General features: G+C 37.3%; 1 protein-coding gene across 1 annotated transcript; it reads right to left on the bottom strand.

Annotated features, from left to right (window-relative positions):
• Window positions 1-2,062: 2,062 nt before the first annotated feature.
• Window positions 2,063-15,862, bottom strand: LOC110715722 (GDSL esterase/lipase At1g28610-like). The gene is made up of 6 exons (XM_021894327.1): window positions 15,355-15,862; window positions 4,983-5,146; window positions 4,308-4,520; window positions 3,041-3,189; window positions 2,611-2,884; window positions 2,063-2,484 (listed from the first exon to the last, which is right to left on the bottom strand). Exons 1-6 carry the CDS (start codon window positions 15,495-15,497, stop codon window positions 2,231-2,233), a joined length of 1,197 nt encoding a protein of 398 aa, XP_021750019.1. The 5' UTR covers window positions 15,498-15,862; the 3' UTR covers window positions 2,063-2,230.
• Between the last annotated feature and the right edge of the window lie 1,139 nt (window positions 15,863-17,001).

Genomic DNA, 17,001 nt, shown 5'->3' with positions numbered 1-17,001 from the left:
GGATTTTGTTTTGTTCCACTCTTCAGCTCGGATGAATTTATCCGAAGCGTTAAAAGCTTCCTCCAGGGTCTGCGGGGGATGCATGACCATGAAGTCGAGGAAATTTCCTGGCTGAAGACCATTCTACATTGCAAAGACAGCCAACCCTTGATCCAGCCGGGAAACGCTGGATGACTCGTTGCTGAAATGAGTCAGGTAATCCCGAAGACTCTCGGTCTCCCCTTGCTGCAAGCCCATGAGCTCTGCAGTGGTTTTCTCTCAGCGATTTGCCGTGAAGAATTTTCTCTTAAACTTACAGGACAAGTCGTCCCACCCCGTTATAGAGCCTTCCTTCACTCCCTTGGAGATCCACGCTTGCACGACCCATTTGAGAGTAGTGGGAAAATATTTGCACCAGGTCGCTTCGGACCTGGGGCAAAGGTGCATGTGCCCCTCGTAAGAGGCAATATGGTCCTTCGGATCTGAAGTTCCATCATAAGTAATGTGCGACGGGATTTTAACCGTCGGCACATGATCTTCCAGAATCCATTGTTCGAATGGAGAACTGGTGGGAAGCATCACAGCCTTGCCCTTGTTCTTGGCCAAAGGGGTCGCGCTCTGCCCTCTTAGAGAAGTAAGAGTGGTTTTTGTCCCTGGCTGGGAAGTTCAGGCCTCGGCTACAGGGAATGAGAGGCGGCTATGCACACTCCGCTCCCTGCCGCCGAGCCGGTCGAGAACGCTTCGGCGGACAGTCTCTGGCCGAGAGGCAGAGCTGCTGCTTTTGTGAGTTTCTGGACGAGAGGTAGAGGATTCTTTGAAGAAGTGGGGGTTCTTTTTCCTCTCTTTCTCAGTTCTCCAAGTGTCCTCTTCCCACTTTGCCAACTCCCTGAAGGAGGGAGGTTTCTCCCCCTCCTGGCCGAGCTTTCTCCGCTGATGCCTGGTATGCGGAGGAGTTTGGTCACGAGGAGGAGACATATTTTGAGCCTTCATCGCTTCCATGAGCACCGCCAACGCCCTCGCTACCTCCTCCGAGCTAGGCCCCGTTAAAGGGGTCCTCGGCTGAGTGTGAGAGTGAGAGTGGATGCTCAAAGGTCTGCTTCGAGGCACTGATTGAGTCTTATGATCGGACTGGCTTTTGTTGTTAGACCGAGGAGGACTCGGCCTGTGATGAGATTGATGAATTAAGGGAGAAAGGGAATCCTCCCGGTATGCTCCTTCCGAGCTGGCACCCTTAGAAGAGTTTCGATCCAGAGAAGGTGATGGTGTAAGAGTAGGAGGGTCCGTGGGCCTTTCACCTACTCCCTGACTTACTCGCTTGTTCTTGCGATTCTTGGCCATTGATACTAAGATTTTTTGAAAGTCTTCCCCACAGACGGCGCCAAATTGTTTCGGGTGAAAACAATGGGATCTTGCCGAAGGTCCAAAGATGTGGATGAAGACTGGCTCGGTCCAAATGATACTGGGCCGAGGGTTTCCTGCACAGCAAACACACGTAAACTGGCCTCGGGGGTGGTTCCGAGGAAGACCTCCGATGCCGAAGTCAAATAGTGTTTAGAGAGAGAAAGCTATGCAAGAGAATTAATGCTTGAGACTTGAATGTGTATTGATCATAAATGGTGTGATTGAAGGCTTTTATACCTTAGCATGACAAGGAGAAAGGATGAGCTTGAGATCATATGGGCTTACCATAATGACTTGGGCCGTTAGCTTGAAGAATGACTTGGCAGATTGGAGGCTTGGGCCTTGACCTTGGCTTGGATTGAATCATTTAGTGACCGGGCCAATTAGCTTAATTGGACCCGGCCCAATTAGCTTAATTGGACCCAAACACTAAATAATAAAAAAATCTAGTAGGATCAGATATGATCAAGTAGGATCGTACATTGATCCTATGCGATCTTATCCAATCCTACTAAACTTGGGCTAAAATTCCACACAATTAGGTTGATTTGCAGGATCGGGTAGAATCGATAGGATCATACGATTCTATACAATTCTACCCGATCCTACTTCGATCCGGATTGTTTGGTAAAAATAAGATCGTAGGATCATACAGATCACGATCCTAATAACTGTGGTTACATACTACAACAAATTTGTAAATACTCCTACTTGATCTTGTCAAAGGGGATATAAACTCTATTAGGCAATACAATAGATAATAATATTAGGGAAAAAAATGCTATCATTCTCTAGAACTGTGTAATTAACATTCTAAAAAAAAAAAAAAAGTTGTATAACAAACTTTCTTTTATCCCAAACTTATAAATGTACTTAGTGAAGAAAAAATTAAGAAGAGAAAAGAAAACTTCAAACGTTTAACGCTAGAGTTGTCATTGAAACCATTAGTATGTTTTATTAACCATTGTGACATAACTTGATAAGCATGTTGAGTCAAATGCACTCCATCCCAACTTACGCGTTTGTAAGGATCTTGACAAACCGGAATTCCTTCATTTCCACAATTATCACAACAAGCATCTAGCATAACATCCTTGTCAAACCCTACATATAATTAATCACATTACTTTTAATTAGTTATATATACACTCGAGTGCACATGCACGTATATACTGATGTAACATAAATTCAAAAAAGAACGTGATTAGGGTATACGAAGTAGGTACTAACCATAGGAGGTAGCGTGTTCGAGAAGTTCTAGTAAGGCTGAAACATAGTCCGCGTACACAATTGTTACATCCGGGTGATCCTTGTGAACTTCTTTAATAGCTTCTTGTAGTTTATTGTTATGAAAATCCGCAAAAGAATTCAAATCTTTTAGACATTGGAGGTCGTCATACATACTTTCGTCGTTTGTTTTAAACTTGTTTAGGTAAATGGTCATACAACCAATGGGAAAGTTTCCCGGGACAACAATTCGAATGGCACCGAGCTTAATCACTTCCTGTAACAACAATGATAACAATGACTTACAAATTAGGATACATGAGTAAGAACTAAGAAGTATATCAAATACACCTCTTTGTTGCAACTAAAAAGAAACGGAGGTATTATAATTCATGAGTACTGAGTATTTTTTAAAGGGTGAGAAGTTGATCACCTTTATGGCCAATTTTATAGCTTGCACAACTTGAGGCACTAGTTTATAGATTTCTGTTATTGACATTTTTTGAAAAAAGGCCCAATTATAGTCATTTCCTCCAATTTCACCCATCATAATGAGTGCCTTTGAGAGTTTGCCCTTGCATTCTGAAGTTATAATAGAAATCAGAGATGTGAGTGATCAAATAAATATGTTAGGAGTTATATATTCTTAAGACTTGATACAAAATTAATAAAAATATTTTGTATAGTCTATCGTTTGCATATGAAGCTAATCACATTGTGGTTCAAAGGAATACTTGAAAGTAGGGGAGTGGAGTAACGAGATAACTACCACCAAATATTCTCACTTGATAAGGTTCGAGCCCTAACCTCTAAGACCTAAGGCAATGTCTTTTATAAAGTGAGAGAAGCTAAGCCTTGTTTTGGTAATGAAACGGGAAAATATTAGGTAGGGGTGGCAATTCAGGTCAGCGAGTCGGGTTCAGATTATGTTTAAAAACTATCAAATATAGTGTAAAACTTAATATTATTATGAAATACAAGTATAAAATTTGGGTCAAATCAGGTCATTATTAGGAGACATTTCTCATGAGAGATACTCCTAATGAACTAGTGTATTATGCAATAGTTTTCTAAATGGTAAAGAAAAAGGTTAACACTAGTTTTAATATCATCATTTACATTTCAATTGGATTTTTTCAAGAAAAAATAAGTTTATATAAGTAAAATCAAGTAAATAAAACGAATCGTATATTTCACATCCAAACTCACATGTGGAATATATAGTTATATACTCCCCCGTCTCATATTATTGTTCCTATTTTCTACGTTGGCTAGTATGAACAGACTATATATTATACCCTTATTTTTTTCTAACTTTATTCATTGTAAATCCTATATTATCCTTGAATTTTCCACTTGTTTTATACCTTTTTCATTTTTTTATGTACTTCATTCACTTTCACATCTATAACTTTTGTCTATAATTGTACTTTTTACCTTTTTAATGTACTTTAATCACTTTTTCCTAACATTTTTTAAATACCGTGAAAAAACACAAATAGGATTCATATTATAGGACGGAGGGAATACTATATTACATACTCATATATACATTTGTTGCATACACAATTTTCCCTATCTTAAATCTTAATAATAGTCATGAAATTTCATACACAAATTTCATTGAGAGCATGCAATTATGAATTATATGGCTATAATTAGTAAAACTAATAAAAAGAAATAAGTTGAGCAAAAATTACCTGAAGGACTAGAGCAAATGGAATGAAGATGGGACTTAAACCAATCAAGCTGCACAAATAAGGAGCTATTTGTGGCGTGATAACTAATATTGTTCTTAGCTAATGTAGAGGTGTTGAGTGCAGTCGATCCAGCAACAGCAAAGTTAACCCCTTGACTAAAGTTACCATCTTTGTTAAGATACGGATCAAGATATGGCAGCTTAAAGAACTCGGCTGCATCGATAACAAGTTAACAACCAATAATAAGAACTAGGCTTGTTATCCTATAATAAACGAGTACTTTGTTTCACTATGAAATGAAAAAAGTCTTCATGTGACTGATGTCACAACTAAATCATTCATAATACTTCGTCCATTTCTTATTACTTATTTGCAGTAAAAGAATATTATTTGTAAAACATAAAATATTAATTTGTTATAAATAATAAGAAACGGAGGTAGTAAGTTAAATATATAATTCTTATTAAAAAAAAAAGTTAAATACTTCCTCCGTTATTATTTTATTGCACCATTAGGACTTCAAATATCATTTTTTTATAATTTTTACAAAAATATAATTAAAGATATTAATAGCTAAAAAAAATGCATTGGTAAGCGTGAAATCACTCATGGTGCAATAAAAAAAAATGGAGGAAGTATATAATTGATTAAATTTGATAACAAGGCGATTCTTACCAATATAGTCAATCATAAGAAGTCCATCTGAACAACGACCGGTTGGCTTGTGGAAGAAAGTTTTTCCATACGGTAATTTTGCGAAGGAAGATTGTGGATTTTCAAGTATAAAGTTGCCCGTATCTGAAATTGAATCTCCAAATTGATAAATGGCTTCGATAGTTCTGTGTGATGCTTAAATTGTGAGTGTATGATAAAAGAAAAAAAATTGTCACCAACAGTTGCGTTTAATTTAAATTGACTCTTAAGGTCTGTTCTCATTGACTGAATTCAGCTGAATTAAACTGAACTGAACTGAATATTTTATAAGAGAAGGAAATTAAGAGATGAATTGAACTGAACTGAACTGAGCTGAGCTGAACTAAACTGAATTTCAACGTATGAGAACAGGCCCTTAGTCCCTATTTGGTTTGATGTAATACATTTTCAATGAAATACTACCTCTGTTAAATGTTATGTTCAACTTTGAAAAATTTTATACTACCTCCGTTATTTTAGTTGACACGTATTTCTTTTTAGGAAGTTTTTTTTAGTTGTCACGTTTTCTTTAGGGATAAATTTTTTACCTTGCATTTACAAACTACACCACTTGCTTTTTCATTCTCTCTCACTCTCTCTCCTTTTTCTTAATATATGTGTCTAAATCAAACACGTCAACTAAATAGAAACGGAGGAAGTATATCATAAATAATATTCCAAAGTTGCACATAACATTTAACGGAGGTAGTATTAATTTTCATTAATAATATACTCCCTCCGTGTTTTTTTAAGTGTTACAGTTTGACTGACACATAGCTTTAGGCAATTTAATTAACTTAAATAAAATAAGAGGTAAGTTGGGTAGTTGGAGCATTAAAAAATTGTAAAAGAAAGATAGTGAGGTTAATAGTTTATTGAAAAGGTAATGAATGTGATAGGAAAAATATAATAAAAAAAAGTAGCAGTGGGTTTGGTTGAAAACCATGAGAGGAGAGATATAATATTTTAATGTAGTTTTTTTTTTTACCAAAATAAGAAGTGTAACATTTAAAAAAACACGGAGGGGTATATATTGTCACACTTGCAAGATAGTTCTCCTTTGTTTGTTTCTTAACTGAAAAGGTAAAGAGAAATTGGGAATGGATGAAAGGAAAGTAAAAAGAAGCTAAGGTAGGGAGGAGGGAAAAAAATGTGGATTCAATTCCCTTGTTTTATTGTTAGGAATTCGGGATCGAAAAATAAGTAATAATAAACAACAATGCCAAAGAACAATAAAACAACACAATCAATTTATGGGTAACTTTGTTACCCTTCTCAAAGACAATCTCACTATTGAATTTGAGCTACAAAACTACAATTACAAACACTCTTAATGAGCTCACAAGCTCTCTAATATTTGCACTCACAAGCTACTAACAACTACTCACTCTCTTATGTTTTCACTCAAAATCTTAGAGTAAGTATTGTGTTTTCCTCACAACTACAATGCTTGTGTGACCACTCTTCTCATGATTAGTGATGCTACAATAAGACCTATATAGCTTATATAGCACTCTACCAAGTTTGGCTTATTATACAAGCCAACTACAAAGTGTACAAAGCACACTACCACAAAAGGAACCAAGTCAACACTTGGCTTACTCTACAAACTACCTTGCATGGCTTATTCCACACACTACTAATTGCTTGTCTTATTCTATAAGCTATCCTACTAGTGGTAGTAGTGAGTCTTGAACACAACATTTATGAAGGAAACTATTTTACACTATTATGAATGCAATTTTCTATTATTGGGAAAATTATTTTCCACTCCTTTCACAACCCAAACAAAGAAAAACTGAGAAATCATAGAAAAATCAATTTCTATGAATTTTTTTTTAGGAAATTTCTATGAAAAATTTAAGCCCAAACCAAACAATAATCCTACATTGTCCTTACTCTTACGTTTATTGTTCCTCTCATATACTTGTACATTCCTTACGTTTTAATAAACTACTACCTTCGGTCGTTTAAACAAATTATAAAGTTGCAAGTAATTTGGACCAGAGGTAGTATTAACCCTTTATTTCTATTCTATAAATTTTAGTTCCCCAACAAATTCCACTTAAACAATATTTTACACCATTTTTGTATTCAAAATATTTAAATATGTAGTCGTATATTTTACGCAATTTTACTAATCTTCCTAAAGCTTAATGTCACCTCCAAAATTTAACATTATTAAAAAAAAAAAAATCATAAAGCTAGCAGGTCAAATTCTCTCTCAAACTATTTTGAGTCGGTGCCTAGGTTTCTAGGGTTTATACTTTGTTCTTGAGTTTTCAAGGCTAATTCTCCTTTTATACTCCAATTGCTACGATTAATGCTTGGTCTGTAGCCTTTGCTGCCAAGTTATTAATTTGTTAACCAATCAATCTTTTGTAAGATTTTTCATCCAACTTTTTCCTTTGTGAGGAGCTTTCCTATTGCTAAAGCCTGGTTCTTGAGCTACCCCACCATTCAACCTTGTTTACCCCTTCTTTCTTCCTATTTCTACACGTGGGTTTCATGCAAGGCACCTTTCCCTCTATACCGATTTAATTTGGGATTAATCTACCCAAATTTCATCTTCCAGGTTTTTACTTCAAAAAGTATCAAGGTTATACTGCTTTGTTCTCCATAAATTCTCTTTACTTCTTCCCTTAAAATTTCTGTCCTTTGTTGGCATTTATTATGGCAAACCCCAATCATTGGATCATGTATCAATTTGGAGTGTATTTAAACCAACCTTTGGAGCATTATCTTACTAATATTGACTGGAACAAAGCGGTTGTTGGGAGATTCTTTGGGCCCAATCCTCCATGTCGGTCGCTCGTTCAACAGATAGTGGACACTCAATGGCTCACACGAGGTAATATTATTGTCCATCGTACGAGTTGTTATTTCGTCTTTGCATGCTCAAATTTAGCGGACGTAGAAGCCTTACTTGAGCAACACACCTTCGTTTTGGATGGTATAATTTGCAATGTTCGTAGGTGTAATAGGTTTACTATTCCAGCTAATGTAAATTTTTATATGACGAGACTGTGGGTTCGTGTTAATGGGCTTCCCTTTGGGTATCTCGATCCCGAATGGGCTGTCAAAACCCTAGATCTTGAATATGATGGGGATGGGTTACCCGAGCTGCCTGAATTTCGTGGGCAAATATTAGTTGATCTCTCTAAACCTTTAATACCTGGATGCTTTGTTCCTGAGCCGATATGGATATATTTTAGGTATGAGGGCGTGTTCAAATTTTGCAAGAAGTGTGGGTGTGTGGGGCACTATTCTGAATTCTGTTTGTGTTCGGATTATGTGGCTAATAGGAAAATTAATGCTAGAATGGAAACGTTTGAATCTCAAGGTTATTCAGTGCTATATAATCAAAATAATCGGCCCTTATATACAAATATGATCGAAGGCTCTCAGGCTAATTTTACAACTCGAAATACTAGAGTAAATCTGCTAGTCTTGGCACAGGACTTCGTTTTTCATGAGGATAGTACTAGTTCGGGTAATGATGATGATGGTATGAATGGTGATAATAATGATGATTCTGATGATAATGATGTAAATCCGGATGATAATGATAATGATCAAGATGGTGATGACGATCAGGAAACTGAAGGAGGTGAGGATTCTGACAATCATCAGGTGCAGGGGGAGGTAATAATTTGCCGAATGGTGATGTAAATGCTGATGCTCATAATGGGGATGGTCTAGATGACAATGACAATCTTGAGACGGAATTTATCCCTATTAATGGGGTGTATCAAAATGGGTATATGACTCACACAAATGCGGCTGCTCTTTCTTCATCTTCGATTAGTTCTGCTTCATATCAGGGGTCGGCTCACCTTTCTTCGTCGGAAACTGATCCTACAACTCCGGAGTCGTATCACAACCCGCATTCTACGAGATTTATACAGGAGAATTGGGAAACTATGCTGGCAGGAGATCCGTATGCACCATATACTGCTCCCTGGGTTGTTCCTTCTTTGGGTGGCGTGACTCAACCTGCTGCAGCGCGAATAGAGCTATTTTGCTGCTCCTGATCACTCCAATTCTGCAGGTGTGGGGAATAATGATGGGGCAGCCACTTCTTCCTCGCATTACTCGGATTACAAGTCAGCCTCCGATCAGGGGGAGTGACAAACTCACTGATGTTCGTGCTCAATTTATGGCAGGAGGGGGTTTTCGTATATCAGCTGGCCTGGAGGAAAGCTTCCTTACGGATAGCTCTGACTCGGAGGATTTAAATTTTCCTCCTGTTATTACTTCTGATGTAGCTGATGTTACTCCTCAATTGCTTGAAAAGCTGTCTTTGGAAGATAAATCCGATACGCAGCATCCTGCAAATATTCCACCTCCTGTTCCTCACACTACTCCACATTTTAAGACTGCTGCCAGGCCACAAAAAAGAAGTGCTCGTGGCCCTTTTCATCGGTGTCGCTCGTATGACCAAGAACCTTATTTTGGTTATCATGGCTCGACTTGGTCTCAAAAACGTCGCAAAATAAGGTCCCTTAATGTACAAGCCAAGGGCGGGTTTACCGTGCCAGCTACTAACTCAAGAAAGGCAATTGCAAAGGCTTTCTCGGATGTTTCTAATGCAGACCATTTGGGGTTTGCTGCTGCTACTCATGCTTAGGTGGGGGTCACTTCATTGGGCTGCTCTTCTAACCAATTCATGGGTGGGTCAGGAAGTAAAAGGAAGGTTGAAGAGGCTGCAGCCCCTGCTTCCTCAAGCAAGTCACTAAAAATTTCAGGTGATGGGTTCGTGTCAACGGCCTTTCGTGATGATACAGGAGCTTCTTCTGCTCACTTGTCTTCTGCTTCCATGGATAACTTTGGTAAGGTAGCTGGCCCTTCACAGCTCCCCAAGGTTTTATGAAGATTACATCATGGAATTGCCGCGGACTAAATGACCTTAACTCGCCTAAGCTTCCTTATGTGTTTTGGTTGTTGCACTCCTTTGCTCCTACTTTTTTGTTTTTGTGTGAAACAAAAGTTTCAGTTTCAGTTGTGAATAGCTTCCTTAGTTGTACTAGTCCATCTTCGGTTTTTGGGGTTGATTCCGTAGGTACTAGCGGGGGTTTAGTTGTTTTGGGTTATGGCTCGGAGGAAGTCTCTTGTGTTTTTTGTTGTTCTAACGTTGTACTTTGTAATATAAAACTTACTAATGGAAATAGTAAATGTGTGATGTTTATTTATGGTGCTCCGGTTCTTGAAGATAGACCCCAAGTTTGGGGGTTGATTTTGGATTTACTTGCTATTGCTCCTAATTGCTTGATTATTGGAGATATTAATCAAATTGAGCATCATTATGATAAGTTGGGTGGGTCAAATGTCATTAAGGGTTGGGATTCCTTAATTGATTTTAGAATTAAGTCTAGTCTACTTGCTACTCCCTTCAAGGGCCCTCCCTATACCTGAACTAATAATAGGGATGATGATCAACTGATCTTACACCGTCTAGATCGGGACTACATGACCTCTGACTGGTTTCATAATTATCCAGATAGTCGGTTATTCAATCAACCGATTCTTATCTCTGATCATGCTGCTATTTGTTTTGATGACTCCCACTTTCAGACACACTCAAACCGTCCATACCAATTGGACAATCGGTGTCTGAATTTTTAGGAAATACATGTCTTTGTCCTCACTACATGGCAAAGGAATATCTCCGGCTCCCCGATGTTCACTCTCTCAAAGAATCTGGAACATGTTAAGTCATTAGTCAGGAACTGGTGCCTCAATAATAAGAAATTTTGGGGTGTTGATTGGAAAAAATTTTCGAAGGATCTTTCCACTAAAGGGGAGTCACTACGGTCGGTTTCTGATGCCTCACTCTATATGTCGAATATAGTTTCGTCAAAGGATAGTATCTTGGTGCAGCTACAGTTCTGGAGACAGCGTTGCAAGAAGAACTGGATATTGAAAGGCGATTGCCCGTCTAAATTATTGTTTTCAAAGGTCAAATGTCGTCAGAAAAAAAATGAGATTTCATCGTTGTTCGATGATCTGGGAGTGCTTCAACATGGACGGTCAGATGTTCAGCGTGTTGTTGTGCAGTCTCTGAAAAAAAACCTTTAAGAGTGATAGCTTGCCTCCTTATGATCCGGAAATTGATATCGTTTTGCGTGAATTAGACCTTCCTTGGTTTAATTCCTCTCAACTCGCTAATTTGGAACGGCCTTTCCCTGCTTCTGAGATCTGAGCTACAATGTTTTCCCTAGGAAACTGTAAGTCGCCGGGCCCAGACGGAATCACTGTTGAGTTTTTTAAAACTCACTGGGATGTAGTAGGAGATTCGTTGGTTTCAGGCATTCTCAGTTTTTTCCAGACGGGGTACCTTCTAAAAGAGTGGAATCAATCTCTCCTTGTTATGATTCCCAAGATTGGTACCCCAACAGAGATGGCACATTTGCGACCGATTAGCCTTTGCAACACAGTGTACAAATGCGATTCAAAGTGTTTGGTGGGCAGGTTACGCCAGTATCTTCCTCTCCTCATCTTAGACTCGCAGCACGCCTTTGTTCAAGGACGTGTCATGACGAATAATATTTTACTAAGCCATGAATTAATGGAAAAAATCAATTGTTCCAAATTAGGCACTAATTGGCTTGCGTCAATCAAAACTGATATGAGCAAAGCTTATAATAGAGTTCACTGGAGCTTTCTTTTGCAGGTCTTAAAAGCCTATGGGTTCCCGCCACGTTGGCTCCAGATGATCCAACAATGCCTCGCCACGGTTACTTACAAATCCTTGGTCAATGGAACAACTTCGGATACCTTTAAACCACAATGTGGTCTTCGTCAAGGTGACCCCATCTCTCCATATCTTTTTCTTTTCTGCATGGATATTTTCTCTCGTATGTTGCACTTAGGTCAAGATATGAAACGTTTCCAAGGTATTAAGCTGTCTAGATTGAGCCCAACCATCTCGCATTTATTCTTTGCGGATGACGCGCTCATCTTTTTCCGGGCGACCCCTGCTTCCTGTACTAATATCATGCAGATCATTCAACGGTTTACGAAGATTTCAGGAGAAGAGCTAAACTTGTCAAAGTCCTTAATTAAGTTTAGCCCAAATATATGTACCTCCTCTAAGGTAGCTTTCAAATCGATATTCCAAATGAAGCTTGTTCAGGTGTTTGATCATCATCTGGGGGCTCCAATTGATTTCATGGGAAAAAAGAAAGACCACTTCCAATTCGTCATCGATAAAATCATTGGCAGAGTTAATTGTTTAAATGTTATCCGGTTGTCACAATCGCAAAAGTTAATTTTTATTAACTCTATCCTTGTAGCAATGGTCTCTCATGTTCTCTCCTGCTATGAGTTACCGGCCTCGGTTACTGGGAAAATTGATTCCTTACTCTTGCGTTTCTTCTGGGCACATTCGGAAACTAAGGGTATGCACTGGGTTAAAAAGAATACTATGCATCTTCCTCGTGGATTGGGTGGTCTGGGCATTCGATGTCTGTCTTCCTTAAACAAGGCGTTACTGATGAAACAGGTTTGGAGGTGTTATTCTAACCCACAGTTGCTAGTGTCCAAAGTTTTCGGAGCAAGCACGACCTTTCTGTCCAACAACCCGGATAGTATGCGCACCTTTTGAGGGCGTCATTCGTATGGCCTACGGGGGTTACTTAGGGAGGACATTATTTTGAAACAGGGCTGCAACTGGAAGATCGGTAATGGCCTCTCCACTCTCGCAGGGTCAGCTAAGTGGGTCAATGGCCGTGTTCCGAAGTTCAAACCGGGAATTCATTTGTCTCGCTCTACGGAGCAAAAGGTTGGTTTTTTTTATCAATCCTCTGACAAGGCTGTGGGACACTACTAAGGTAGTCGACTGTTTTGTTCCACCGGACGCCTCCGCAATCCTCGCAATGGAGGTTCCTGATACGACTCAAGACGACTTCCGTTACTGGGTAAGTACTCCCTCTGGAAGGTACTCGGTGAAATCAGGTTATGCAATGCTTCAATTGCAACGTTCTCCTGTTACCACACATTCTAGTGCTGATTCCTTTTGGAAAAGTCTGTGGTCTCTCCAATTACAACCTAAATGGAAGCTGTTTTTATGAAAATTGCTACATCGTGCTCTAGCATTTAAGGTAGAGCTCCATCACAGAGGTGTTCTGATCCAAGATGTATTCTGTGACCTATGTCGTTCTGAACTAGAGGACTTGCAACATTTGTTTATAATGTGTTCTAGTGCACGCTTAGTTTGGAGGGGTGGATGCCTTGGTATCCGCTCAGAATTAAATGGAAACCTTGTTCTCTCAGATTGGATCCTAGATTATATCCGACTTTTTATTAGTCAGGATGGGCCTTCTAGTACTCGCTTAGGTACCTTTGTCGGTACGCTTTGGAGTTTGGGGCTCTGTCGGAATTCCAGAATCTTTAGGGATTCGTCTGTGTCACGCTCGTTTGATTCACAGTTCGCCGAGGTAATGGAATCACATACAACTTTTTCTGCTAAGGATACCTCTGCAAGTTCCATACTTGAAGAGGGAGGTGATGCTGGCTCCCCTCCTCCGCCCGAGTTTTATGTGGCTCAGCTTGGTCTGAGTACTCATAACAGTTCGTTGCTTTCTATGCAGATAGATGGGTCTTGGTTCAAAGACTCTCAACATGCTGGTATGGGATGGTGCTTGGATAATGATGACCCGTTGGATGATCGAATCATAGGTGGAAGTAATTTTGGGGTTTGTTCTTCAGCTTTACATGCGGAGGCTCTGACGTGCATGTATGGGTTACAATGGGCTTTCGATTATGGGTTTCATTCACTTACAGTATTTACTGACTCATTTAATCTTGTTTCCCTCCTCCGGGGGGATGGTCATGGTAACATGGCCATCCTATGGCTCATCCGCAAGATTCAGCAGCTTGGCTCAACTTTTCAGTTCTGTAGTATTCACAAGGCTGACCGTCAGCGCATTCAAAGAGCTCACCTTATAGCTGGAGAAGCGTCGGTTAACTTTATTAGCTTTAGTATTAATATGTAATCTGTTTGTATCCTTTGTCAAAATAAAAAAATAAAAAAAAAATAAAAAAAATAAAGCTTAATGTCGTTCAAACTGATACATTAAAAAATGGTAGGAATATGATATCTGGTCCTAAAGCTTAATTTTATTTATTTATTTTTTATCAAATAAATAAATTCCTCATTAATATCCCAATATTTAAAAATTGTTTGGTATTACGTGGCTCATTTTAATTAAATTTTGTTCCCATTTCTGTTAAAGCTAGGTCCTCTTTTGCACCAAAAAGTGGTTTCATTTCTGTTCACTCAATTACTAATTTTCTCTTATCATCATTATCATCCCTAAATTTCTCCTTTCCTAAGCACTAATATGAACCAATTAACCAAACAACATAATCATAAAAGGTGACAAAAACTCCAAAACAAAGTTGCATTGGATTATTATTTCTTGTATCACTAATTTGTAGTGAGTACCTAACGACTATAATTTATTTTATTATTTTTTTTTTAGAGAGCCACAAAAGTGGATGATGAGAACTGAGTGATCAGAAAATACAAGTTTATCAATATGATAAACAAAATTTGTTTATCAAATGACAAAATTGTAAATAAATCAACAACTTTTTAGTAAATATTGGTCCCACTGTTGTTGATATATGATAGAGTATAAAAACATATTCCTGGGCCTCAACCATCAGCTTAAGCTTTTGGTTGAGTTGGTCCTTTAACATGGTATCGGAGCCAGCGTGACACAAAGGTCACGGGTTCGAATCTCATCCACCTCCACTTTCAAGTGGAATATTAAGCGCTGGGTATGAGGAGGGCCCATGCTGCATCCACACTTCTAGCCCAAACGGGCTCTCGTGTGAGGGGGGGTGATAAGTATAAAAACATATTCCTGAGCCTCAACCATCAGCTTAAGCTTGTTTATCAAATTGATTAACCGGGGCTTCCTCGAGAATTGATCTCAAAGTCTCCTAAAATTTTAAAGGAAGCTCTAAGCTTCTAACCACCTAAGCTATACCTGACTCTCGATTATAAGTCACTATGCAGTATACATATGTACAATATTGACACATTTTTTGATATTTTGTGTATTAACATAACCTAATAGGCTAATATCACTAAAAGTGATTTATCCTCATAAACTTCACTATCACTTTGAGTGCATCTCAATTAAGGTACACCCGTGAGTCAACGCATTGGTTTCATACTTTGAAGCATGACCACATAAAAGTCAAACCCCATATAGCACTACCAATCTAATACTTCACTGATCAACAAATGGATCGGCAAATAAAATATATGAACATACCATTAATCATTTAATCATATAATAAAATTTAGGAAAAACAATAAAATACAAATCTGATGACATACCTGGAATCCAAACGTTGTAGACCGTCCGATACGACTCTGATCGGATTATCATCTGTAAAGGTATATGGTAACGATACGGTTGCGTAGCAGAAGATCAGAGCTGCTGCTACGATGAAGGGGAGATAGGTGGTGCGACCACCCATTATAATTATGTATTTTTGTTTAGTTTTGGGAGGAAAATAATTGAACAAAGAAATATGTAGAAAAAATAAATTCAATAAAATTGTGAAAAGTTGTTAATCATTTAATTTGAATTTTGTAGCGTTGGGATACCGTTGGGCCAATAATATATTAACGGGTGACAAAGTTTAACAACCAAGTATGGGAAATCGCGAAAAGAAGGAAGAGAGATCTTTCGGCTATGAGGCCTATGACCAAACTAGGCCCGCAAACAATTATTGATGGAAGCGTACCATTAATTTTATTTTATTTTGTTTTATTTCTTTTGATTGTAGTGGACTAATTTTATTTTATTTTATTCCTTTTGGTTGTAGAGGACCAGATCGCGTTATTTAGAGCTGCTTTGCTCTGCTCAAATTAAATCTGCTCTGCTCTGCTTTACTCAAAAGAAATTTGTTATGCTCTGCTCGGCTCAGCTCTGCTCTGCTTAATTTTAAATAATAATTACTAATAACACCAATAATAATTAATATTCAATAATAATAATTAATATTGTATTGATGATAATAATTTATTATTTTGAATAATTATAATAATTATTAATAATAAAAATAATAATTATTATTATTTTAATAATTAATAATAATAATTATTATTATTATTTTAATAATTAATAATAATACTAAGAATAATAATTTTAATAATAATTAATAATACTAATAATAATAATAATTTTAATAATTAATAATAATAATAATTTTAATAATAATAATAATAATTTTTTATAATAATAATAATTTCAATAATAATTAATAATAATTTTAATAATTTTAATAATTATTATTATTAATAATTATTAATGATAATAATAATAATTAATATTATTAATATTAATTATTAAAATTATTATTATTGATTATAATAATAATTAATAATAATAACATTAATAATTATATTAATAATAATGTTGAAATCTGCCCTGCTCGGCTCTGCTCTGCTCTGCTCTGCTCGGCTAACCTGAAATCTTCTCTGCTCTGCTCTGTTGTGCTGAAATTTAATTTGCTCTGCCCTGTTGACCCCTACTGTGCTCTGCCCAAAAGCTCAAAAGAACAGGACCTAAGAGTATCTTTAACAATGATCAAATAAAATTATTTATGTTACTATTGAAATAAAATAATGTAAAAAAATAATGGAATGATGAATAGTGGCATGAAAAAATGTGAATGGCTTGGAAAATCAAATCATTTGTGAAAATTATTTGTGACAAAATTCACTTTTATTGATTATTTTAATGATGAATATTGTAAAGATAAATTGAAGGTGGGGTAGGTGAATAATAACATGAATAATATTGTTCTTTGATTCATTGTTAAGAGGACGATGAATAATTATCTGTTGAGAAATTATCTGGGTTTGATTCGAATCCGAAGTAAAAAAAATCTGATCTAAATCCGTTTAAAATTAGCCCGAATCCGAATTCGATAAAATAGATCCGAATCCAAATAGGAGGCGGATCGGACTTGGACC

Source organism: Chenopodium quinoa, unplaced genomic scaffold (assembly GCF_001683475.1).
Source record: "Chenopodium quinoa cultivar QQ74 unplaced genomic scaffold, ASM168347v1, whole genome shotgun sequence".
In the NCBI taxonomy this organism is placed as follows: domain Eukaryota; kingdom Viridiplantae; phylum Streptophyta; class Magnoliopsida; order Caryophyllales; family Amaranthaceae; genus Chenopodium; species Chenopodium quinoa.
The sequence above is the reverse complement of the archived record's forward strand: the minus strand, read 5'-3'. Positions and strand labels throughout refer to the sequence as shown.

What these genes read in the sequence shown, in the direction of transcription:
- LOC110715722 (XM_021894327.1), bottom strand. Translation starts at nt 15,497, where the DNA reads ATGGGTGGTCGCACCACCTATCTCCCCTTCATCGTAGCAGCAGCTCTG. An exon ending in CATTTGCTCTAGTCCTTCAG is followed by an intron (nt 3,190 to 4,307) that starts GTAATTTTTGCT and finishes TTATAACTTCAG; the next exon opens with AATGCAAGGGCAAACTCTCA. An exon ending in CTATAAAATTGGCCATAAAG is followed by an intron (nt 2,885 to 3,040) that starts GTGATCAACTTC and finishes TTGTTGTTACAG; the next exon opens with GAAGTGATTAAGCTCGGTGC.